Genomic DNA, 20,149 nt, shown 5'->3' on the forward strand with positions numbered 1-20,149 from the left:
CCAAAATACCCATGTCCAAACACCATGATGGTGGTTTTAGGGCTTCAGCATATAAATTTGAGTGAGGGTGGTGATTTTGTCCTTTGCAGATTTCTAGAAAAAAGATGCCTAAATAAATATGGGTGTTCCAGCATATCACCATGCGATGATGATATGCCAATTACCTTTCTTTCCATGAATCTCTCACTGGTGGCTACAAATGTCATAAGGACACAAAGACCAAGCAGACCGAACAAAGTGCTCTTGCGGAGCACAGCTGTATCTGAAAAGCTCCTTGCTGCATCCTCATTTACTCAGAAGCAGGGCTTACATCTAGTCTGCCCTAGAGTTGCAGGTAGACTGACTTCAGCCAGTCCCTTCTGTTCAGAAATGGTGCACAGGCCTAAAGTGTGGCCATGAGCAGGAGCCCAGGTCTGGAGTACAGATAGACCAGGGTTTAATCTGGGTTCTACCTCTTAGCACCCGTGTGATGGGGAGAATTTATATAACCTCCATGAGCATCCCTCTTTCAAATGCGGAGGTAGATGTGCACAGCAGCATTGCCTGCATGAGACTCTCAGCAAAAGTGGGCGCTCCGTAGGGGTATTTTCTCACTAACAGCACAGACGATCTGTCTGATTACATGCAAACCAGGCCTGCCTCTCACTGCTCAGCTGGAACAAAAATCCACTAAAAAATTACCATCACCTGTCTGGTTGGAATATTCCATAGACACTGGGTAGCAGTTCTAATCCGTTACCTGAGATCTTGAAAAGTACCACTTCATTGTCACAGTGATTATTTTAGAAACTAATGGCTTGGCTTTCCCTCCCTTTTAGCTTTTCACTTCTGTTTTTGGAGTGGGATTGAAGACATCTGAGAAATGGTTCAGAATGGGTTTCAGAACTCTGAGCAAAATAAGATCTGACAAAAGCCTGAAATTTACACACATGCAGAAAGCAGGTAATGGTCTCTCCTAAACCTCAGGGTTCTCTGGGATGGTCAGGTTTGGTAGAGATAGTAGCCAGTTGCACTTTGATGCCCGTGAGGGTGAGCCGCAACAGTTTTTGATATCTGTTGATGTTTGGAACCAAGTCTTGGCTCCAGCACCATCCAACTGCATGATCTCAAACAAGTTAGTTAAAATCTTCAGGCCTTGGTTACCTCATTGATGAAAGGGAGGCAAGGTTGACAGTTTAACAGGGAAATGCAGGCAGAGCCCTGCACTGAGTGCTGGCACCAAGCAGAGGCACTCTTCCTGTGGCTGCTGTCATTTCTTCATCAGATGTCAACCTGGTTCTCACGACTCCCTTTAACACCGGGGTCCTGGCTTTCCCTGAGTAAGAGACATGGGTGTGGCATTAAGGACAGAAGATGTCAACACATAGGATTGGAGAGAAAGGAATACTTAGAAACTAGAGTCATTGCCACAGTGTGGTTCACAACTGTGGATCTGCCTTACAAATTGGAAAACAGAAGGCAAATGGTGGAAATCCAGAAAAGGGGTTGATCTTCCCAACCAGGACCTGTTACCTGAGAAGACATGAGCTCTGTAACCATCACCTCCAAGCCTGGCAGGGCCTCCCAGGGCTCAAGGTGCCTTGGCTGCTTCCATGTATGGAAGGTTCTGATGTATTTTTCAAAAATGAAAAAATGTCGATTCAGGGTCAAAAATGTGTTGTCTGCTTTAAATGTGTATTTTTAATATGAAATTCCATATAGAAATACCATGCCATATTAATAGAAATACAATGTAATTGTGGTTCTAAAGGTAGCCACAGTCACAGTCCCCAGCACTATGGCCTCTGGAGTTACGGAAAGTGATGACATCATCAACATTTTACTGATATAATAGAAAGGGACCAGAGGATACCAAGGAAAAAAGAAAGCAAACAGCTATTTTCTGCTTAAATAATGACAACAAAGAATAAAACTAGAAGCAATGATCAAGGAAGCAAACCAAACCTTGGTGGGTCCCAAGAACATCCCTACTCATCTTTTGTAAATGTGCTAATTCCTCAAAGATTGCTAACAAGCATTATACAATGTCACATAGGAGATAAAAGAATCTAAGAAAAAAAGACCCTGTATTTATATTCTGGGCTCCAGAAAGTACACATTTAAAAGGTATGATTTATATCGTCTCTAGAGATGTCATTAAAAATAAATTTACATAGGTATTAAACGTAAGTGGCAAGTTGATGGTTTGGAACGGCAGTAAGGACCCCCAATGCTTAAAATCACCTAGATGGAACCCCTGTGAAAGGACAGCAAGTGCCAGTAAGATCTAAGGATCTTCCAGTTCCCTAGGTTTGTAAACTGGATTTTTCTTTTTCCAGTTGGGCTCTTCCAACATAGTGCATGAAATAGCTATTCATTTAATCAGTGTCTGTCCTTTGACTGTTTAATACTGTTAGTTCTATGTAGAAATCAGGGAATACCCTCTCATCATATTTACTAGAAAAACAAAATCTTGGTTATGTGCGTCCCCTGGAACAGTGCTCCCAGTGCCTGGAATTGACAATGGGAATTGCTTAGGGTTCTGCAAAGGGGAAGCTAATACACACTGAGAGTCATTTCCCCAAAGGCGGCCCCAGGAGAGAAGAATTTTGTAGATTCTGCTTGGCAATCAGCCTTTGGAGCAAGACTTTTGTTGGTCTCAATGTGTGATAAATAGATCAGATGAAAAACCTGGTTCTCTTTAACTTATAATTGCACCTGACTACAGTTCTCTGAGACTTGAGTATTCCCATGCTACATTTGTCTCAAAAAGTCAGTTTCTGAAATATGACAGCACATATATAACATGACACAGTGTGATTAGTTTCTTGCCACACCGAAAAGGAAACCCAACTGAATTGTTTTCATGGATGTCACCAAGTTACCATAGTACCTGCATCTTCATTCCTAATACCTGCATGCTCTTGAAATCATTGCTAATTATAACTTTTGGTTCACATACAATAAGCACAGGAGTTTTATGATTACCAAATGAGTTGCACTTTGTGTATTAGTCATGATGGCACTCTCTGTATGATAGCCAATTGAAGTATTGCTTTTTAGATCAAACTCCCCATACTCCCTATATACTTTTTCTCCTTTTAAAAAGGTGGCTTTTTAAAATAAAAGGAGAAAAAGTATAAGTTGTGGTACCAAGAAAGTACTCCCATAAGCTAAGTGGTCCCATAGGTTTGGCATGATATTGGACAGTGTATAGGTACGTTAGTATGAGAGTCATTTCTTTTGGGTCCCCCCAACACATTTTTGCAAGTTTCCTATTAAAGTGAGCTTTTTCATCACTGTAATTGAAAGATCTGCTAAGAACAAGGTAGAGGAGGAAAAGTCTATTTGAGGCTCATGGTTTCAGAGGTCTCAGTCCATGGATGACAGATTTCATTGCTGTGGGCAGAAGGTGAGGCAGAACATCATGGTGGAAGGGTGTGGTGGAGGAAAGTAGCTTAAGAGATAGCAATAAGGAAGCAGGGACACATTATAAACTCCAAAAGCCACTCCCCACTTGCCTACGATTACCACCCAGTTAATCCATATCAACAGACAAATCCATTGATTAGGTTACACCTCACAATCCAACCATTCCACCTCCAAACAATTCTTGCATTGTCTCACATATGAGCTTCTGGGGGACACATCATATCTACACCATAACATGCCCCATTTAGAGATAACAGGGAAGACTGAGAACTTTGTGAACAGGATGTTCAAGCCAAATGACCTCCATGCCACCTCCCTCCCTCATTCCTGGGGTGAGAAACAAGGACCAACAGATTTGCTTGATGTCCTTTCTGAGTGTCAGTGGTGGGTAAACCTGCAAGGAAGTAGACCCAAATTTGTCAAAAGAAAAAACTGCCCATGCAGGGTTTGCAGATAGGAAATGGGCTGCCTCTGGAGGTGTCAGTGCCCCTGTTATTAGAGAGATGCAGCAGAGTTTGGATGGTCCTCTCTTGGGGACCTTGATTAGAAGAAGAGCAGTGCCTCATACTGAATGAAGCATAATTAGATGTCACTCAGGCCCACTGAGTCTCCCCTGCAATCTTCCTCCCAATCCTTGGAGATAAGCCTCCATGTCTCCCTGCCTTCCTCCTCTGGGAAAAGCCCAGTCATTAGCTCTGCATCTGACATTGACCTTTCATTTGTTTATGCACCAAAGAGGCAACAATCCAAATGCCTCGGATGCTTTTCACCTTGTTGCAAAAACAAATCTACCCTCTTCCAGTTCTCAACTTTCACTTTTTAAGTTGATTCATTGTCTTCCATCCTAAATCTTCCCATCCCGAATCCTCATGCATTACCTTTCTTATGGATCAAGAAGCCTGGATCTTCATTAGGACCTCAGACTGGATTCCCAAGGGATAAAATATCTCCTTCTAGTAAGGACAATGTAAGTCTCTCAATCAGACACCAAGGAGTCATTGCCACCTGGACAATCCACAACCAGGTGAATTGTATGGCTTATTCTGTCTCCATGGAAACAGAGGTTAAGTGATGACTGTGGCCATGAAGCTCCATCTGGGGGCAAATCTCCTCCACAGAGGTAGGTTTTTTTGTATGCACCTCACTCTCTCCACTGACCTATCAAATGACCTCTCAGGATTCCTCTATTATGAAGACCTCGTCAGCTGTGTGACCAGGGCAGAAGCAGAGGCAGTCAGTGTGCTGGTTAAGGAGGCCGTCTGGGCATTTCTTCCGGATGCCTTCGTCACCATGACAGGAGGGTTCCGGAGGTAACTCTCGCTCTGCTTTGCTTCTCCTGCTCTAGTACCCTCAGTGGCTCCCTATCACATACAGGCTTCTGAAACAACACAGAATACATTTGTGGTCTGCTTCTGGCTTCCCTCTGCAGCTTGTGTCCTGCCCTCAGAGTTCATTGTAGCATCCCCAAAGGGCTTCAAATTCCCTGCACATACAGAGCTGTTTCTTGCCTCTGAGACATCACTCAGTTGGAATTTTCTCCCTCAACTGCCATTCCTCAAATTGTCACGTGGCTGACTTCAGCCTGTAAGACTCAATTTTGATGTCACCATCTATACCATCTATCACTCCCTCCTCCCCCAGGCTGGGTTGGGGACCTCTCTTCAGTGCTCCCTAGACACCCTCCAACCACTTGTTGCACACATTCTCCGTGATCCATCCCAATGTCTACCCCCACTAAGCATTAGAGCTGTTAGAGCTTAGCTCTCATGAGACCAGTGCATGATGCCCAGCATGAAGTAGGTGCTCCAGAAATCTTGTTTGGGTCACAAATGAATGAGTGAATAGATTCTTCACAGAAGTGTGAGCAGGGGTTGACTATTAAGGCATCTGTTTCATAAAGGATTCTTCCCTCCAACCTCTGATCTTTTTACCGGGTGACTATTGCTCATTCTGACAAGCCAGGCCTGAGAAAAAGGAAATAGTGAGAAATAGTGATTCTAAGAGTGCTATCTTGTAGTGTATGAACATCATTCTTCAGTTTGCTTATTGTCATGTCGTGTGTGTGTGTGTTTGTGTGTGTGTGTGTGTATCTGTCTGTCTATGTGTTTTGCAGATAAAAGTGAACAAGTAGAAAGAATAATCTTCTTTGTTACATTTTGCCCCCTGCCTGACCCCCCATCATCCTATATGTACTATCTGTGGCTTTTTTTTCCTGTGTCATAAATTTATTTAGCAAGGAATAGAGTTGTACAGTCAAGAATAATTTGCTTTTAAAAATGTCACAAGCATTTTGTGTTACAAACCTTGGCCTTTGGGCATAGAAACAAATAGAGTTTTTTAACAACTGAGAGCTAAAAATCTAATTATTTCCATTTTATACCATTTTTTTTAATTAGGGGTAAGAATATTGGGCACGATGTAGATTTTTTAATTACCAGCGCAGAAGCAACAGAGGAAGAAGAACAACAACTGTTGCATAAAGTGACAAACTTTTGGGAAAAGAAGGTAAGGAGAGATGCTAAAAATAGACCTGTATCCACTCGAGCATCATATTAACATGTTGAATTTTATAAATTATTTACCTCATAATAGTGTGATGACCATCTAATCAATTCTCAATTATTAGTAAGACATTGTCCCACACCACATGACCCACAATGAGATTTACCTGCTGTGTGCCCTAGAGACCCTGTTATGAACATGTACCTCGTGTATTTACACTCACCCTGTCACCGGAGGGGCCTCTGCGGCCACACGTTTGTGTCTGACAGGCAGAGGCAATACTTCACCCAAACCAAATGCAGGCGGGGCACTGAACCACCTGGGAAAACCAGGGAAAATCCAGGAAAGCCACAAGCTAGGGCTGCAGCAGGACCATTCCAACCAGGATCACATGGTGTAAGGGGCGTCGCTGTGCATTGAATTCCTAGCTCTTCTGTTCCCGCCTGGACTTGGAGGAAATGAATGAAGGCAAGCTGGGCCAGCAGAGGTCATGACTCAGAGCCCTCACCCACTGACAAAACCAGGCCTGTGACAGGCTGGCCCATGCCCCATGGAGGAACCCAAGCTGAGCTAACCACCGCAGGCCCTGACTCCTGTCCCACTTAGTGAGAGCCCCATGTCACAGACAGAGCAGAGGGCCCCATCCTGCAAAGCAAGTGAGCCAAGGAGGCTGGGCTGGTGTTGTTCTGGTGCAGCTTCATTCTTTCTCAGTGGATCGTATTTGTGAGGTGGACCGTGTATACCAGCGAGAGGAGATCTCAGATAAATTGAAAATGAGAGCTAGAAACACTCAGACCCAGAGCCATGGACACTGGAAGTAAAGACCCAGCTGTGGAACCAGAGCCACATTTGCTTGTGAGTCTCTCCTTGGGTCCCTCTCAGGACACTGGACACAGTGTAACAAGGGTCCTTGAGAGTGGACACAATAGGCCCCACCAGGGGACATCAGGACAAGGAAGAGTTACCTACTCTGGCTGCTACTCTGCGTGGGTGGTAAAGATGAAAGGTCCCCCCACACACACCCCGACAGATGAAGGAGCACAGCGCTGGACCCTGCAGGCTGAGGCCTGGTGGAGTGGGCTGCCTGCTTGCCCACCTGCGCCCTTGCAAAGGGGGACCCATTGACCTGTGCTTGTGGACACCACTCCTCATGCTGAGACTGGGATGGGAGAGGATGTGGCAGTGGGAGCCCTCTTTCCATTGGTCCTTCCTGGGTTTCAAGACTGTCATACTGCCATCCCAAAGCAGCCATGGGTGTTTTAAATGCTAGACCTGCAGTGGAGGCTGATGGTTAGCACAGGGGACCCTGCCAGTTCCTCGCTGTTCAATCCGGGGTGGCTCCCTAATCTTCCACGTTCCAGTTCCCTCAGTCTCTAAAACAGGGATGACAAGCCTCTATCCTTGCTAATGGGGGACTGAGAAGGTTGGGCACGGTGCTGAACAAATGTGGCGGTTACTTATTGAATGTGCTGTAGCTTATTGAACTCTGCCTGAGAGCCTGACTCTGGGGCGGATGAGGGGACGCAGCTCCCTCCCTGTCACTCACTGACTCACTGACAACTTGACAGCAGGGAGAAGGGGCGGGCGGTTCTGACCACACCCCTGAGCTCCAGGCCTGCCCCCCAGTTCTCCATATTTAACTTTTGCCTCTGCCTCTTCTTAACCCAACTACACTTTCAGGATGATAAAGACCACAGCCTCGCAGACACACTTGCGTATACTCCTTCACAGTGAACGGCTGCGCACCCTCCAGGTGTTTAGCAGGAACAGCCCAAGGACATCAGCTGAGCCACCTCCGATGATTCTAAATATTGCCCTGGCAGAAAGTTCCGTGGTGGGAGGTGAGATGGGAGAAGGCAAAGAGCTTGACAGTCTCGACCTTTGGGGAGGGATCGCCCTTGCCAAAGACTTCATTTGCCTGAATTCTAACACTGGCCATGTGTAGTTCACCCCAAGGAAAGGACACTGGCCAACTCTGGTTAAGGTTCACACCTGGTGATCTGGACCTTGGGTACAGGGCCTCTAACTATTCCCTGCCACCACATCTCCAGCTTATGGCATTGCTGGGTGATCCAGATCGCTAGAAAGTAAAAGAGCGTAAATTCGATTTCCATAACCTCAGTTTCTGTATCCCAGGATCCAACCAACCCTGGAAGGAAATATTAACAGAAAAACTGCATCGGTGCTGAGCACATGCTGAAGTTTTTCATGTTGCGTCTCCCTGTGACAACCCTTCACCTAACATTTATATAGTAGGTCTTGTAAGTGATTTAGAACTGATTTACAGTGCATGGGAGGATGGGCTAGGTGATATGCAAATTTTTACACACACACACACACACACACACACACACACCCCACCCCCCCCCTCGCCACTATAGCCAGGAGTCATCTATGGACTTTGATATCAGCAGGGGTCTTGGAAACAATCTGGAGGACACTGTTTTCACTTTGAGAAGCTGATTTGACTTTGAATAGGGGGCACTGATTCTGCTGAGGAGCTGGAGAAGATTGAAAGCAAAGGGTGGGAAGGGATCTCAGGCTCGGCTAAGCATGTCCCACCTTCTCTAGCTCTCATTACCCTGAGATCTGGCTGCTCTGTCCCCTGGGAACAGGGAGGAAGGAGCAGGGAAATGCCTCTTTCCTACTCAGGACTCTCTGTTTCCAGTGGGAAAAGAAGGTCATGATGGTGTGGAAATCGGGTGGCCCATGGGTATTGATGGGGAAGCTAGAGTCCAACCCTTAAAAGGAATTTTCATAGGAGAGAAGAAATGGGAGATGAGGCAGGGAACTACAGGACACAGAGATAGACAACCAAAATCCCAGAAGAAAGAAGAAAACTGAAGTCCACATCAGGGGTTGCATATATGCTGACAATTACACCCTGCTGAAGATAGAACCCGACATGCAGAGGGGCGTCTCATTCAAGGGAGGACTTGCAAAACTCAAGACAAAGTTAACCAAGGATGGCTGCCTGTCTGTTACCACTCACATGTCACCGCCTTGGCAAGAGCAGCAGCACAATTCACTCCTAGGAAGCCAGGGGTGCAGGTGTTTTTTGAAAGGAAGATAGATGTTATTACAAATCTGGCTTCAACGGGGAGCTTGCTAATGTTTTAATAACTTGCTCTTCAAATTTACATATTCAAATGTACATGAAAGTCAGCTATAATGTACCTGTTTTAGTAAGTTTCATTGGAAAGCTTTTTAATGGGCTGGTGGTTGGAGATCCCCTAAGGCAGCATTCATTCCTCCCACCCAGAGGTTCCTTCCAACAGCAGAGCTCCCTCCTCAACCCTCGCAGGGCCTTTATTCTTGCTAAGCTGCCTTCTCCCCAGATGGCAAAGGAAAAACTCTCCTTTCAATGGAAACAGTGGCTCTTGGAGGTTTACAGAAGAAATGGAAAGCGTGTCCAAAAATAATGAAAATTGCCTCTCTCTTCCCCTCCTCTGTCCTGTGCTGTGAAGAACTCCCAGGGAGCACAGGGCAACTCGCCTGGCCGTGTCCCAGAATCACTTGGTAGCTTCCTGAGGAGCCAACTTCAGATGAGCTATCTACTTCTGCCCCACTTGCTCCAAGGCAGGCAAGAGACAAAGCAGCCTCAGTGCTGCTGAAGATAGCAAGTCACCCTGCCCCAAAGTGGAGCTGAGCCTCCAGCCACAAACCTTGATCCACTTCAACCTGATCGCCGTATAGCATGGGGACACGATCTCAAAGCCACCCCACCTGGCAGCAGCATGGCTTTTTTTTAATGGTTGGTTTGTCTTTCAAGGAGAGACGGGAGTCTCAGCATTGGCTGAAGAGTCAGAAGGAGGGAGGCAAACCCTCTCAAGGTTTTGCTGTTAAGTGGCTTTGGAACTCAGCCTCTCTGGTGGCTAAATTCTTTTTCTGCAGAGGGGGGATAAGACACTCGCTCACTCAGCTGCCTCTCCTGCTGTACCAGGTGGACTCTGGATTCGAGGACAAAAATACCCCTGCCTCCCTTCAGCCCTGCAAAGTTTGGTCAAGAGCCTGCTATAAGATCACAGACTCCCCTGGCGACCTTCCTGATGTCTTGTCATTTCTTTCAGGGATTACTTTTATACTGTGACCTTGTGGAGTCGACATTTGAAAAGCTCAAGACACCTAGCAGGAAGGTGGATGCTCTAGATCATTTTCAAAAGTGCTTTCTGATTCTAAAATTGCACCATCAGAGAGTGGACAGCGACAAGGCCAGCCAGCAGGGAGGGAAGAACTGGAAGGCCATCCGTGTGGACTTGGTCATGTGCCCCTATGAGCGCCGTGCCTTCGCCCTGCTGGGATGGACCGGCTCCCGGGTAAGTGCTACATGGACCCACAGGATGATGTTGGCCTTCCAGAACATGTAGGCCAGCTCTGCTGGGGCCCAGAAGAGAGATGACAGCAGGAGGATGGGGTGCCCGTGTTGTATTAGATCAGGCATTCTACCCACACACGGTCATGCCAGATTCACTCAGGACAGAGGTTCCTAATGTGTGATCCCAAGAGCAGCAGCTGCAGCCTTACCTTGAAACAGGTTAGACTTGTAAACCCTCCACCCGACGTACACTTACTGACTCGGGAACTTTGGGGATGGGGTTTGAAAAGCCCCCCAGCTGATTCTGAGAGCTCAAGCATGAGACCAAGGAAGCAGAGAAACTAGCAAGTGGTGAAGAGCACAGGTTGGGCTCACCCTGCTCCACCTCATACCAGCCAGGTGATCTTGCACTCAGTCTTCCCTTAAGGGAAATGAGGTCTTGTGAGCTTGGCTACCTCTCTAGGTTCCAGGGATTTGGAGATGATGTTCTCAAAGCCCAGCAGTACCAGGTGTGTGGTCAGTACTGGATAAACAGCAGCTCCTGGCTCCCATCATTTTATGGTCACAGGAGAGGGAACCATGGACTCAGTCGCTGTGACATGTGCTCAGCCCTCCCAGCCGAGCTCCTCCTCACTCTTGAACCTGTTTCCCAAAGTAGCCGGTTGTTGCCTGGAATGAAATGGAGGGTTTTATACTTATTAACTGCACAATGTAAATGAATTGTCTTTGACTTAGAATTAAATTCCAACTGTCTTTGCTTTGGGCTGGAATTATCTCAGCACAGGATCTTAGCCCTGGGATTTCTTATCCGAACCAAAAAATGTCAACTGGCAATGAAATGTATCTTTTATTCACACACACACACACAAAAAAAAATGGAAAAATGAATGAAAGATACACCATAAATGTAATTTTTCTGATAAACATAGATCTTTGGGAACAAAGAGTTTGTTGAGGTAGAAGACAGTACCAAAAGGAAATCTTCGCAAGGTCACACAAGGTCATGCCAGTTGGGATTCACAGGCTAAAATGGCTGCCCTTTGCTTAGTCTGTTTTTAAGATAAAATGTTTTCAGCACATTCTGGTCTCTTTTTTCAAGAGTTCTCAGAAATTATGGCTCTTGGTTTTACAAAACACTGGCAGAACACCAAACTCACCCAGATTTTAGCAGGGTGACTACACAAGTTATTAAACCTTTCAAAACCCTAGTTGTCCATCTGTCCTTGTTAACAGTGATGCCCACCTCATAGCCCTGCTGCCACCTGGGTTAAGTGAGATGCTGCATGAGTTTATAATGTGCCAAGGGCTCAGCGTATATAAAGCTGGGCTAACTTGTGATTATCTTTATAACCTTTATGTCACTTAAGTGACACACTTATGGTGTGTTCCGCCGACCTCTACTGGCTCTCATCTGGCGCTCTGTCCCCAGGGGATAAGTGTTGGTGAGCAACTAGGATTGGTCTAGTCTAAAATTCCTGGTCCAGTCTAATGTCACCTCGGACCAGGGATAGTAACTACCACAAAGCTTCCTTGGGATCTTTGGGCCCAAGGACTTCCTGAACAGGGTCCATCTGCAGGAACACATGAAGCTGAGGTTTTCTGAAGCCACCCAGGTATGGTATGCCCTCTAGATGGTGCACGAAGTTCATTAGTCAAAAATCAAGAGAAATGGCTGTTTTCCCTGAGTCACATTTCTTCCAAGCAGGTCTGCTGAGCTGGTCAGCCTGGCTTTATTTCCTGGTGTTGTAGTCAGGTTTCTTGTTGCTATGAGCAAAAGACCTGACAAGAACAACGTAGAGGAGGAAAAGTTTATTTGGGGCTCAGAGTTTCAGAGGTCCCAGTGCACAGACAGCTGACTCCACAGCTGTGGGCCTGAGGGGAGGCAGAACATCCTGGTGAAAGGGGATGATGGAGGAAAGCCACCCAGACGTGGTCACCAGGAAGCAGAGAGAGGGCTCCACTCACCAGGGAGGAAAGATAAGCACCAAAGATATGCCCCCAGTGACCCATCCCATCTAGCAATAGCCCACCTTGCCTACAGTTACCTCCCAGTTAATCCATCCCAGTGGATTAACTAATGCACTGATGAGGTTAAGGCTCTCATAACCAGAGGATTTCACCTCTAAACTTTCATACATGATCTCACACGTGAGCTTTTGGTGGACACCTCAGATCTAAACCACAACAACTGGAATTTCTTCAAAAGTATGGATCATGTATGTTTATGTCACATGTTGGGAGGAGGCACACAAATGATTATAGCCATATTTAAAAAAAGTATCTTTTCCTTAAGATACCTTACTTCCATTTGCCCTAAAATTGTCATAATAAACATGAAAATCTACAAAGAGCTCACGTAACTGTGCTGTCTAAAGCTTCACAGTGCACAACTTCCACACGCATATGCAACAGCTACGAAACAGCCCAAACTCTGAAGTCTGTTGGAGCAATGATACAGTCAGACTGTGCTACGACTGCTTCTAACAATGTGCACCTCTGGTTATCTGAAACATAACATCCTTGCCCTGTCTGTTTCACAGCACTTACTTTATTTATTTATTTATTTTTGGTACTGGGGATTGAACTCAGGGGCCACTCGACCACTGAGCCACAACCCCAGTCCTATTTTGTATTTTATTTAGAGACAGGGTCTCACTGAGTTGCTTAGCACTTCGATTTTGTTGAGGCTGGCTTTGAACTCCCAATCCTCCTGCCTCAGCCTCCCGAGCTGCTAGGATTACAGGCATGCACCATCACACCCAGCTAACACTTATTTTTAACGTATCCCATAATTAACTTATTTCCTCTGCTACTGTAAATTATCTATGGCCCCTGCTAGATTCTAGGCTCAACCAGGGCACACTGTCTTTCTTTTGTTCACTGTTCATATTCCAAGCACCCAGAACACAGCTGAAACTCAGCAAATATTTGTTAATAATTTCATTACTCTCCAAATGGCAGACACAGTGTAATTCCTAATGGGATATGGACACTGCTCCTCAGGCTTTCACAGAGGAGCTTAGGAATACATCTGTCACCCAAACACCCAAACAGCAGGGCGGGGGGATCCGGGACAGCCCCTCATCAACTCCACTTGCCCCGGCCTCACCTCCCCCTCCAGTCTCTCCAGCTGCCGCCAGCCCACAGGTGTGAGCCATACAACCCGGCTAAGGCTGGGGGAGGAAGGACAGTGGCCAGGGCTGGGAGGTGGGAAGGTGGTGAGCCAGGCTGCACTCCTGAACCTTCACAGACCTGTCTACGCGCGGGAATCTGCTTCTCCCCAATTCTTCCGCAAGTCTGGCCCCATCTCCAGCCAGGACTTCTGCTGAACTGTCTGGTCAGCCAGGGACAGCCGGCTTCCCTGATAGGAACTCACCTGTTGCCACTAGAGGGCACAGTTACCCGAGGCGTTCCAAAGACAAAATTTATAGATCTTTGCTTCTCTCAGGAAAACCAGCTTCCCAAACGCTATTCATTATTCTCATTTTCAAAGCTCTCTTGTCCTCTTAGGCTTTGGGTTTTGCAGGTTTGCTCCCTGAAGCCTCAGAGCCCAAGTCTTGATTATAAGAGAAGCCATTCTGGAACAGGTGACTTCACAGAATCTTAGAAGGAGGAAATGGTAAAGCCAGAGGGGAATTTATCATGCCTATCCTCCATCCTTTGACCAACCAAGATTCAGAGAGGCTGGGTGACTTGCCAAGAGATACACAGCCAGATAGGGACAAGAATCCTGGAATATTATCCCTTTACTCCTTGTTCTCTTTTATAATAATAATATCCAAATTTTAAAGTAAAATTATTTATTTTAAACCTGGTCCAGTTTTACTTCTACACATGAGGCATTATTTGCCTAAGGAATGGGGTCCTGGGCAAAATACATCAGGTTCCTGTTCTCACCGAGCTTACAGTCCAATGTGCTCATGGGAGCACAGAGCTCTGCCATCAGTTTCTCCCTAGGAGAGAAAAATCACTCTGAGAACATTTAGTGGAGATAGATATTTCACTAGAGGGTCTCAGCCATCTCTAAACGGTGAATACTGAAGACATTTTGGATGTGACATTAATTTGTTCTCATGATCACTTTCCAGCAGTTTGAGAGAGACCTCCGTCGCTATGCCACACACGAGCGGAAGATGATCCTGGATAACCATGCTTTGTATGACAAAACCAAGGTAGTGCTTCCTTCCTGACATGGGAAACTTGGGTCCTCATCCCTAAGACTGGCCCCTGAGCACTTTCCCTGGACGGATTTTAGTGTCCAGTTACATTTCATTTGCTGTGAGTGTCCCATTCCCAGCTGATCACAGAAGAGAGCAGCTGGAAACACCCCCCCCAACACACACACACACACATGCAGCTGACAGTCCCCACCTGGCCCAGAGTGCAACTCAGGGTCTTTGGGTTCTAAAAATAAGCTAAAGTAGCCCCTAGAGCCAGGGGAGCAGTGAACAGACTGAGTTTGCTATGTCCTTGGTGTTTGTAGTGAGTGGCTTCCCAGGGATCCCCACAAATCACAAACACCCCTGATTACCCTGCAAATGCAGAAGCAGTAGCATTCTGAGTGGATAAAGGAGAGAGACAGAGCTGCCCAGAGAGGGAGATGGGCAGTTGGCTAGGCTCACGAGCTATGTGACTCGTGCGGCATGCACACTAGCCTTGCTGTGGTCATGATCCAACTCACGCCTCAGGGTTACGTTACTACATGGATTATGAAACACCCAAGATTCAACTGTTATAATCAGGAGCACCACGGTCTGCTCTTATAGCAGTCAAGCACACAACACTAGGTTCTGAAGGGGAAGACGACAAAATAACTAGAAGCAGTGGTCCTTGCCCTCTAGGAGTTGATAGTCCAAATGAGATGTATTTAGTTAAGATGCCTCAGTTTCAAGTATGAACAGGCAAAGGAAAGGGAACTAGGTTGCTTACTGCAGTGTCTAGGGGTAACATTGGCTTAGGTGTAGCCGTATCCAGGTGCTCAGGCAGGCTTCCTGTGATGTTATATTCATTCGAAGGCCAGCTTTTTCCATGAGTCCCATTCTCCAATAGAGCAGAGTCTCTTTCTTAATAGTACCAGCAAGAATCCTAGCTGGTGCTGTTAACTCTGATCTGCCAGGCTTGTGCTGTGTGCTTCTCCCTGGAGGTGAGAGCAACTCCATCTGACTTTCATGGGTTGAGAGTAGAGAGAGGGGATTTCCCAAAGAAATTCAAAGTGCTGCTCACAGAGAAGGAGCTGTAGGTGCTAGCAGGGAACCCCCAGAAGCTGAACATGTGGGTGGAGATAGATTAATATGATATAATTTAGAAAGACAAATTAATACATAATAAATAATTTAAGCAAATAGGTACCTTCTATGTGCCCAGAACTGTGCTATTTACAAGAAGATACGTGGAGGAAGAGAGCAGTACTTGGTCTTGAAGAGATCAGGGGGTGGGAGCCTGGTGTGGTTGGGAACAGGTGCAGAAACTAGAGAACTCAACACTTAGTAGTTAAGTGTCCTATAAGTACTAGCAGCACATGATTCTGACTGCACATTAGAATTATCCAGAACTTTTAAATAGAGAGATGACAGGACCTCTCCTGAAGCTTCAATTTCTTTGGACAGGATGTGGTTCAAACTTCAATTAAAACAACAACAACAACAAAAAAAAAAACAAAAAAAAAACAAACAGCTCCATCTGGTGGTTCTAGTGAACAGCTGTTAAGAACTGCTAATGCCTGTTGCTTAAATGGAAAGATGTCACAACTTTATCTTAATTCACGAAGTATCATTGTTTTAGTCAGCTTTTTCACTACTCTGACTAAAATATCCAGCAAGAACAATTTCAGGAGAGGAAAAGTTTATTTGGGGGCTCATAGTTTTGGAGGTCTCAGTCCATAGACATCAGGCTCTGCCAGGGTTCTGCCCCAGCGAGGTCCAGGGGTCCAGGGGTTCCTGTGGTAAGTAGCGCAAAGGAGTCGTTCCGTTGGAGCAATCTCCAGAGAGAGAGAGCTCTAATGCAGCTTTCTCTGGGTCATTTATTACAATTTTTCTCATCATTATGGATTCAGAATACATCATTAATTATACAATTTCCAAATTTTGCCAAGATGTGACATTTCCTTAACAATCATTAGGGGTATAGAAAAATGTGACATCAATTTACATTTTTCCAAGATGTGACGTTTCCTTATTATGGGTACAAAATCATTAATAAAATGCGTCACTAATTTGCATTTTTCAGATTTTACCAAGATGTACTATTTTTCCCAAGATGTACTATTTTCTTATTAACAGATGCCAAACTACATAACCAGACTCTAAGTCTCTTAACCTGTTATTAACCTTTAAGTTTAAAGTACATCTGTACTTTATTTCCAATCTAAAATTCCCATCTAAAGAAGTCCCCTTAAATCTTATACAAAAGTCTATAAACTATTCTTAAAGCATCTTAAGAACCCATACAGCTAAAAACTTAAGAATTCTAAACTTAAGAATCTAAATAAAATAATATTTCTAACATTATTCTAAAAATATGTCTTATAAAGCTAATTAATTTCTAAATTTATTCTCATAAAACTGGTTGGGCTGCTTTCTCAAAGAGTTTCTTTGTTTCTTAGACAAGGTGCACTATTTCTTATATCTTTGTAATCTTTCTCACTGAAACGCAAGTTCTGAACCTCAGTCCACTTACCACCGACATTAACTATGCTTAACATAGGTCCCTATTGGAGGTAAAAGAGGATTTATAGAAAGGGGGAGAATGTATCTTTATTTGCCTTAACTTTCCTAAGTGTATAACATAACTTTCCCTTAACGAACAAAACTACCTATGGTGGGCTTTGTGCAATAAACATAATGATTAGACTTTCTAAGAGGCCTGAAATATGGGCTTGGGTTCTTAGTTGATATAATCAGTGTGGTACCTAAAATTCTCATGACCTTTTGGAGAATGATTGTTGTCCATTATCAGTTGTTTCCTCAATGTACTGAGATAGTAGAACAGTCTTATATTTTATCCTCGATATACTGAGAGGTAGTAGAATAGCCTTCAAGGCATGAGCTACCTGTTATGTTCTAGCCATCTGAAATTTAATTTGGTTTGGCATTAAGCATACTCATGCTTCCTGTCAGGAATATGAGCATGAAAATGAAAAGTCCCAATTACATAAAAAAGGGTCTCATGGTTTCGGTTTTCCACTAGCAAGGGAAACCAGCATTCATCAAGGTCACTGTGACCTTGTCAAGACAGTGGGAGGGGGAGCACCTTCACCAAGGCTCCATTCCTCGGGGCCCAAGTTGAGGCAGGACATCATGGTGGCTGAAGGAAGCAGCTCACATGATGATCAGGAAGCAGAGAGAGAGACGTCTCCACTTGCCAGAGAGAAATATATACCCCAAAGCCACAGCCTCAATTCCCAACCTCCTCCAGCCACAGCCTACCACTTCAATTACCATTCAGTTAATCCTAATCAGGAGATTAATTCACTGATTAGGTTAAGACTCTCACAAGCCAATCATTTCTCCTCTGAACCTTCTTGCATTGTCTCACATGTGAGCTTTTGGGAGATACCTCACATCCAAACCATAACAATCATATTCTTGGATGGAAAAAATGTAAAATTTACAGAAACTGGTTATGATGACTTATATATTCAGAAACAAAGTATTTTGTAATAATTCATTCTAATAAGTTTTACAAGTCACATTTTCACTGTATCTGCACTGAGATGCTTAAGAAAAATAACTGAATGCACACTATTTCTTGTTATGTTTTCAGAGGATATTTCTCAAAGCAGAAAGTGAAGAAGAAATTTTTGCACATCTGGGATTGGATTACATTGAACCATGGGAAAGAAATGCCTAGGAAAAAGTTATCAACATTTTGTTCCGGTTCTTTTCAGGTTAAATAAATTATGCTTCATATTTGCAAAGGATTCCTTAAGAAAGTTTGGAATTCTTTAGGACTTACTGAAATACAGATAGCTACTAGAAATAAGCTGCTTTGAGACATGATAAGGAAGCGTGTGGTAATGGGTGTTAACAGACCTTTTGTGCAACCACGGCTTAGAATTCACAATGCATTTTTCTAAAGAAATGGGGTTGTCACTGTGACCCACCAAGGAATCGTTCAAAACTCACTTTGCCCTCAGCATAGCTGTAACACTGGTTATCTTCAATAAAAATAGGAGGAAATGGGATGATGGTGTCTTCTTCACTCAATTATCATAAAATGTTTCTAAACACAAGTGAAATAATGGAATAATAAAGAGCTTGTGGTTTCTCTTAAGGGGACAAATGGGCTTAATTAGAACATGCAGAGACTCCAAGGGGGACTCTGGGCTCCTTCTGGAGCTTCGGGAGGAACTGGTGCTGACTGCTAACTGGCTCAGTGTAGTGCAAAGCCAGCAGCTCTCCCACCACCATGGAGCTGGGCTCCGAGTGCCCCAGCCCAGGGCCACGGCACGGGTAGATCCTCCCTGCTCCCCATCAGAAGGAAGTGCAGTGTCCCAAGCCACCTAAGGAATAGTTCCCTCCTTTTTTCACGTTGGAGTCCTTCTCAGGAAGGTGATCTCCTTAGGCTCTTTATCCCGGGCACCCAAGGGAAGGGAGGGAGCCTCTGGAACTTCCAGGGGCCAACTCTTTCTGACTGCGGCTCCCTTCAGGAGGACACAGACTAGGCCCTGTGGTCTGAAGGACCTAGAAGGCATCTGTCCCAGGTTTGGGGGCCTCAGCCGGCAGAAAAGCTGGAGGCAAACTCTGAGGACCATTAGCCCATATTCAGGAAAGGAAAGCCAGAGGGAAGCGTTGACGAAGCCACAGGGAGGGAAGAAAAGGGGTGGTCCTGAGGATGGGGGGAGGCCCCCAGCAGAATCAGCTTCCGTGGAGATTCACCTTCTTGGGAATTCCCGTTCCTGTGGTCAGGTATTGCATGACACATCAGGGCTCCACGGCTCACCACATCCCGCTTTCTGTGTGTGTGTTTCCCCATTATGGTTTGACATTACCCAGGCTCCTCTTCCTGGGTAATGTTACTCCCCTAACCCAGCCCCACAACACAACGTTAGCAGAATGTCCTGGGACAGGGTCAGGGAGTGGCTGGAGGATGGACCTTAAATACAAGGAAGGCAAGAACAACCCACGCCCCCAGGGAAGTGAGGGAATGATTGCAACAGTCCTGTTAATGTGGGGAGATCCAGACCCCCTGCCTGAAGTCGTGGAGCACCTCGGACCACATGAGCTAATGTGTGCAGAAGGACACTCGAATCAAAGCTCCTCTAGACATCCCATCAGGCTTAAAGGGGGCCTGGGACAATGATCTCATGGAACCAAGGGTTGACAAAGGAGCACAGCTGGACATGCTGAGAAGCACACCTTGGATGAGATAGCTAGGACCAGCCACTCCGCAGACCATCAGGGGCCTTGGGGATCAGACGCATCACATCATGGATTGTGATCAGACGCATCATAATATAGTCTCCTGGCCCTTTTGCTGCTCCTGTGTTTTCCAGGGACAATATTCAAGACTGGCTGTGGTCGTGGTGAAACTGAAACAGGGGTACCAAGGATAATAGGTGCACAATTCTGGGAGGCTGGGAGGTGTGGCCTGGGGAAGAGATGCCCACCTGCTTGGCCCCCTCAGAGTCTACCCAAAGGCACCCTCACCATCTTGGTAACCAGAGAAATTATATCCTCAAAGCCCACTGAGGAGTCAGCAAGCAGGGTCAGTCATAGACCAGGGCCATCAGGGATAAATACTTAGAATTCAGCTTTCTTCTTCAATAAATCAACATCCTCTCAGAGGAGAGGCCTGGAAAACAAGGAAAATGAACATCAAAATGACGATGATAGAGAAAAATAGGTTGGTTAGTGCAGAAGTAAGGGAGCTGTCACCTGGAGGAGAGGAGCAATTGCCTGGATAGGACGATACAGGATAGAA

At 45.4% G+C, this 20,149-nt stretch overlaps 1 protein-coding gene across 2 annotated transcripts in view; it reads left to right on the forward strand.

Moving 5' to 3' along the window:
• Positions 1 to 18,076, forward strand: part of Dntt (DNA nucleotidylexotransferase) — a 37,394-nt gene extending 19,318 nt beyond the window's left edge. The window contains exons 6-11 of one of the 2 annotated variants that reach the window (XM_026394823.2): positions 819 to 942; positions 4,589 to 4,721; positions 5,808 to 5,916; positions 9,984 to 10,229; positions 14,317 to 14,400; positions 17,990 to 18,076. In XM_026394823.2, coding sequence (XP_026250608.2) covers positions 819 to 942; positions 4,589 to 4,721; positions 5,808 to 5,916; positions 9,984 to 10,229; positions 14,317 to 14,400; positions 17,990 to 18,076 — 783 coding nt within the window. The remainder of the gene's footprint in view (positions 1 to 818; positions 943 to 4,588; positions 4,722 to 5,807; positions 5,917 to 9,983; positions 10,230 to 14,316; positions 14,401 to 17,989) is intronic. The other variant, XM_026394824.2, reaches the window with a different exon arrangement.
• Positions 18,077 to 20,149: the final 2,073 nt, after the last annotated feature.

The sequence above is a fragment of the Urocitellus parryii genome, chromosome 5 (genome assembly GCF_045843805.1).
Source record: "Urocitellus parryii isolate mUroPar1 chromosome 5, mUroPar1.hap1, whole genome shotgun sequence".
NCBI lineage: Eukaryota > Metazoa > Chordata > Mammalia > Rodentia > Sciuridae > Urocitellus > Urocitellus parryii.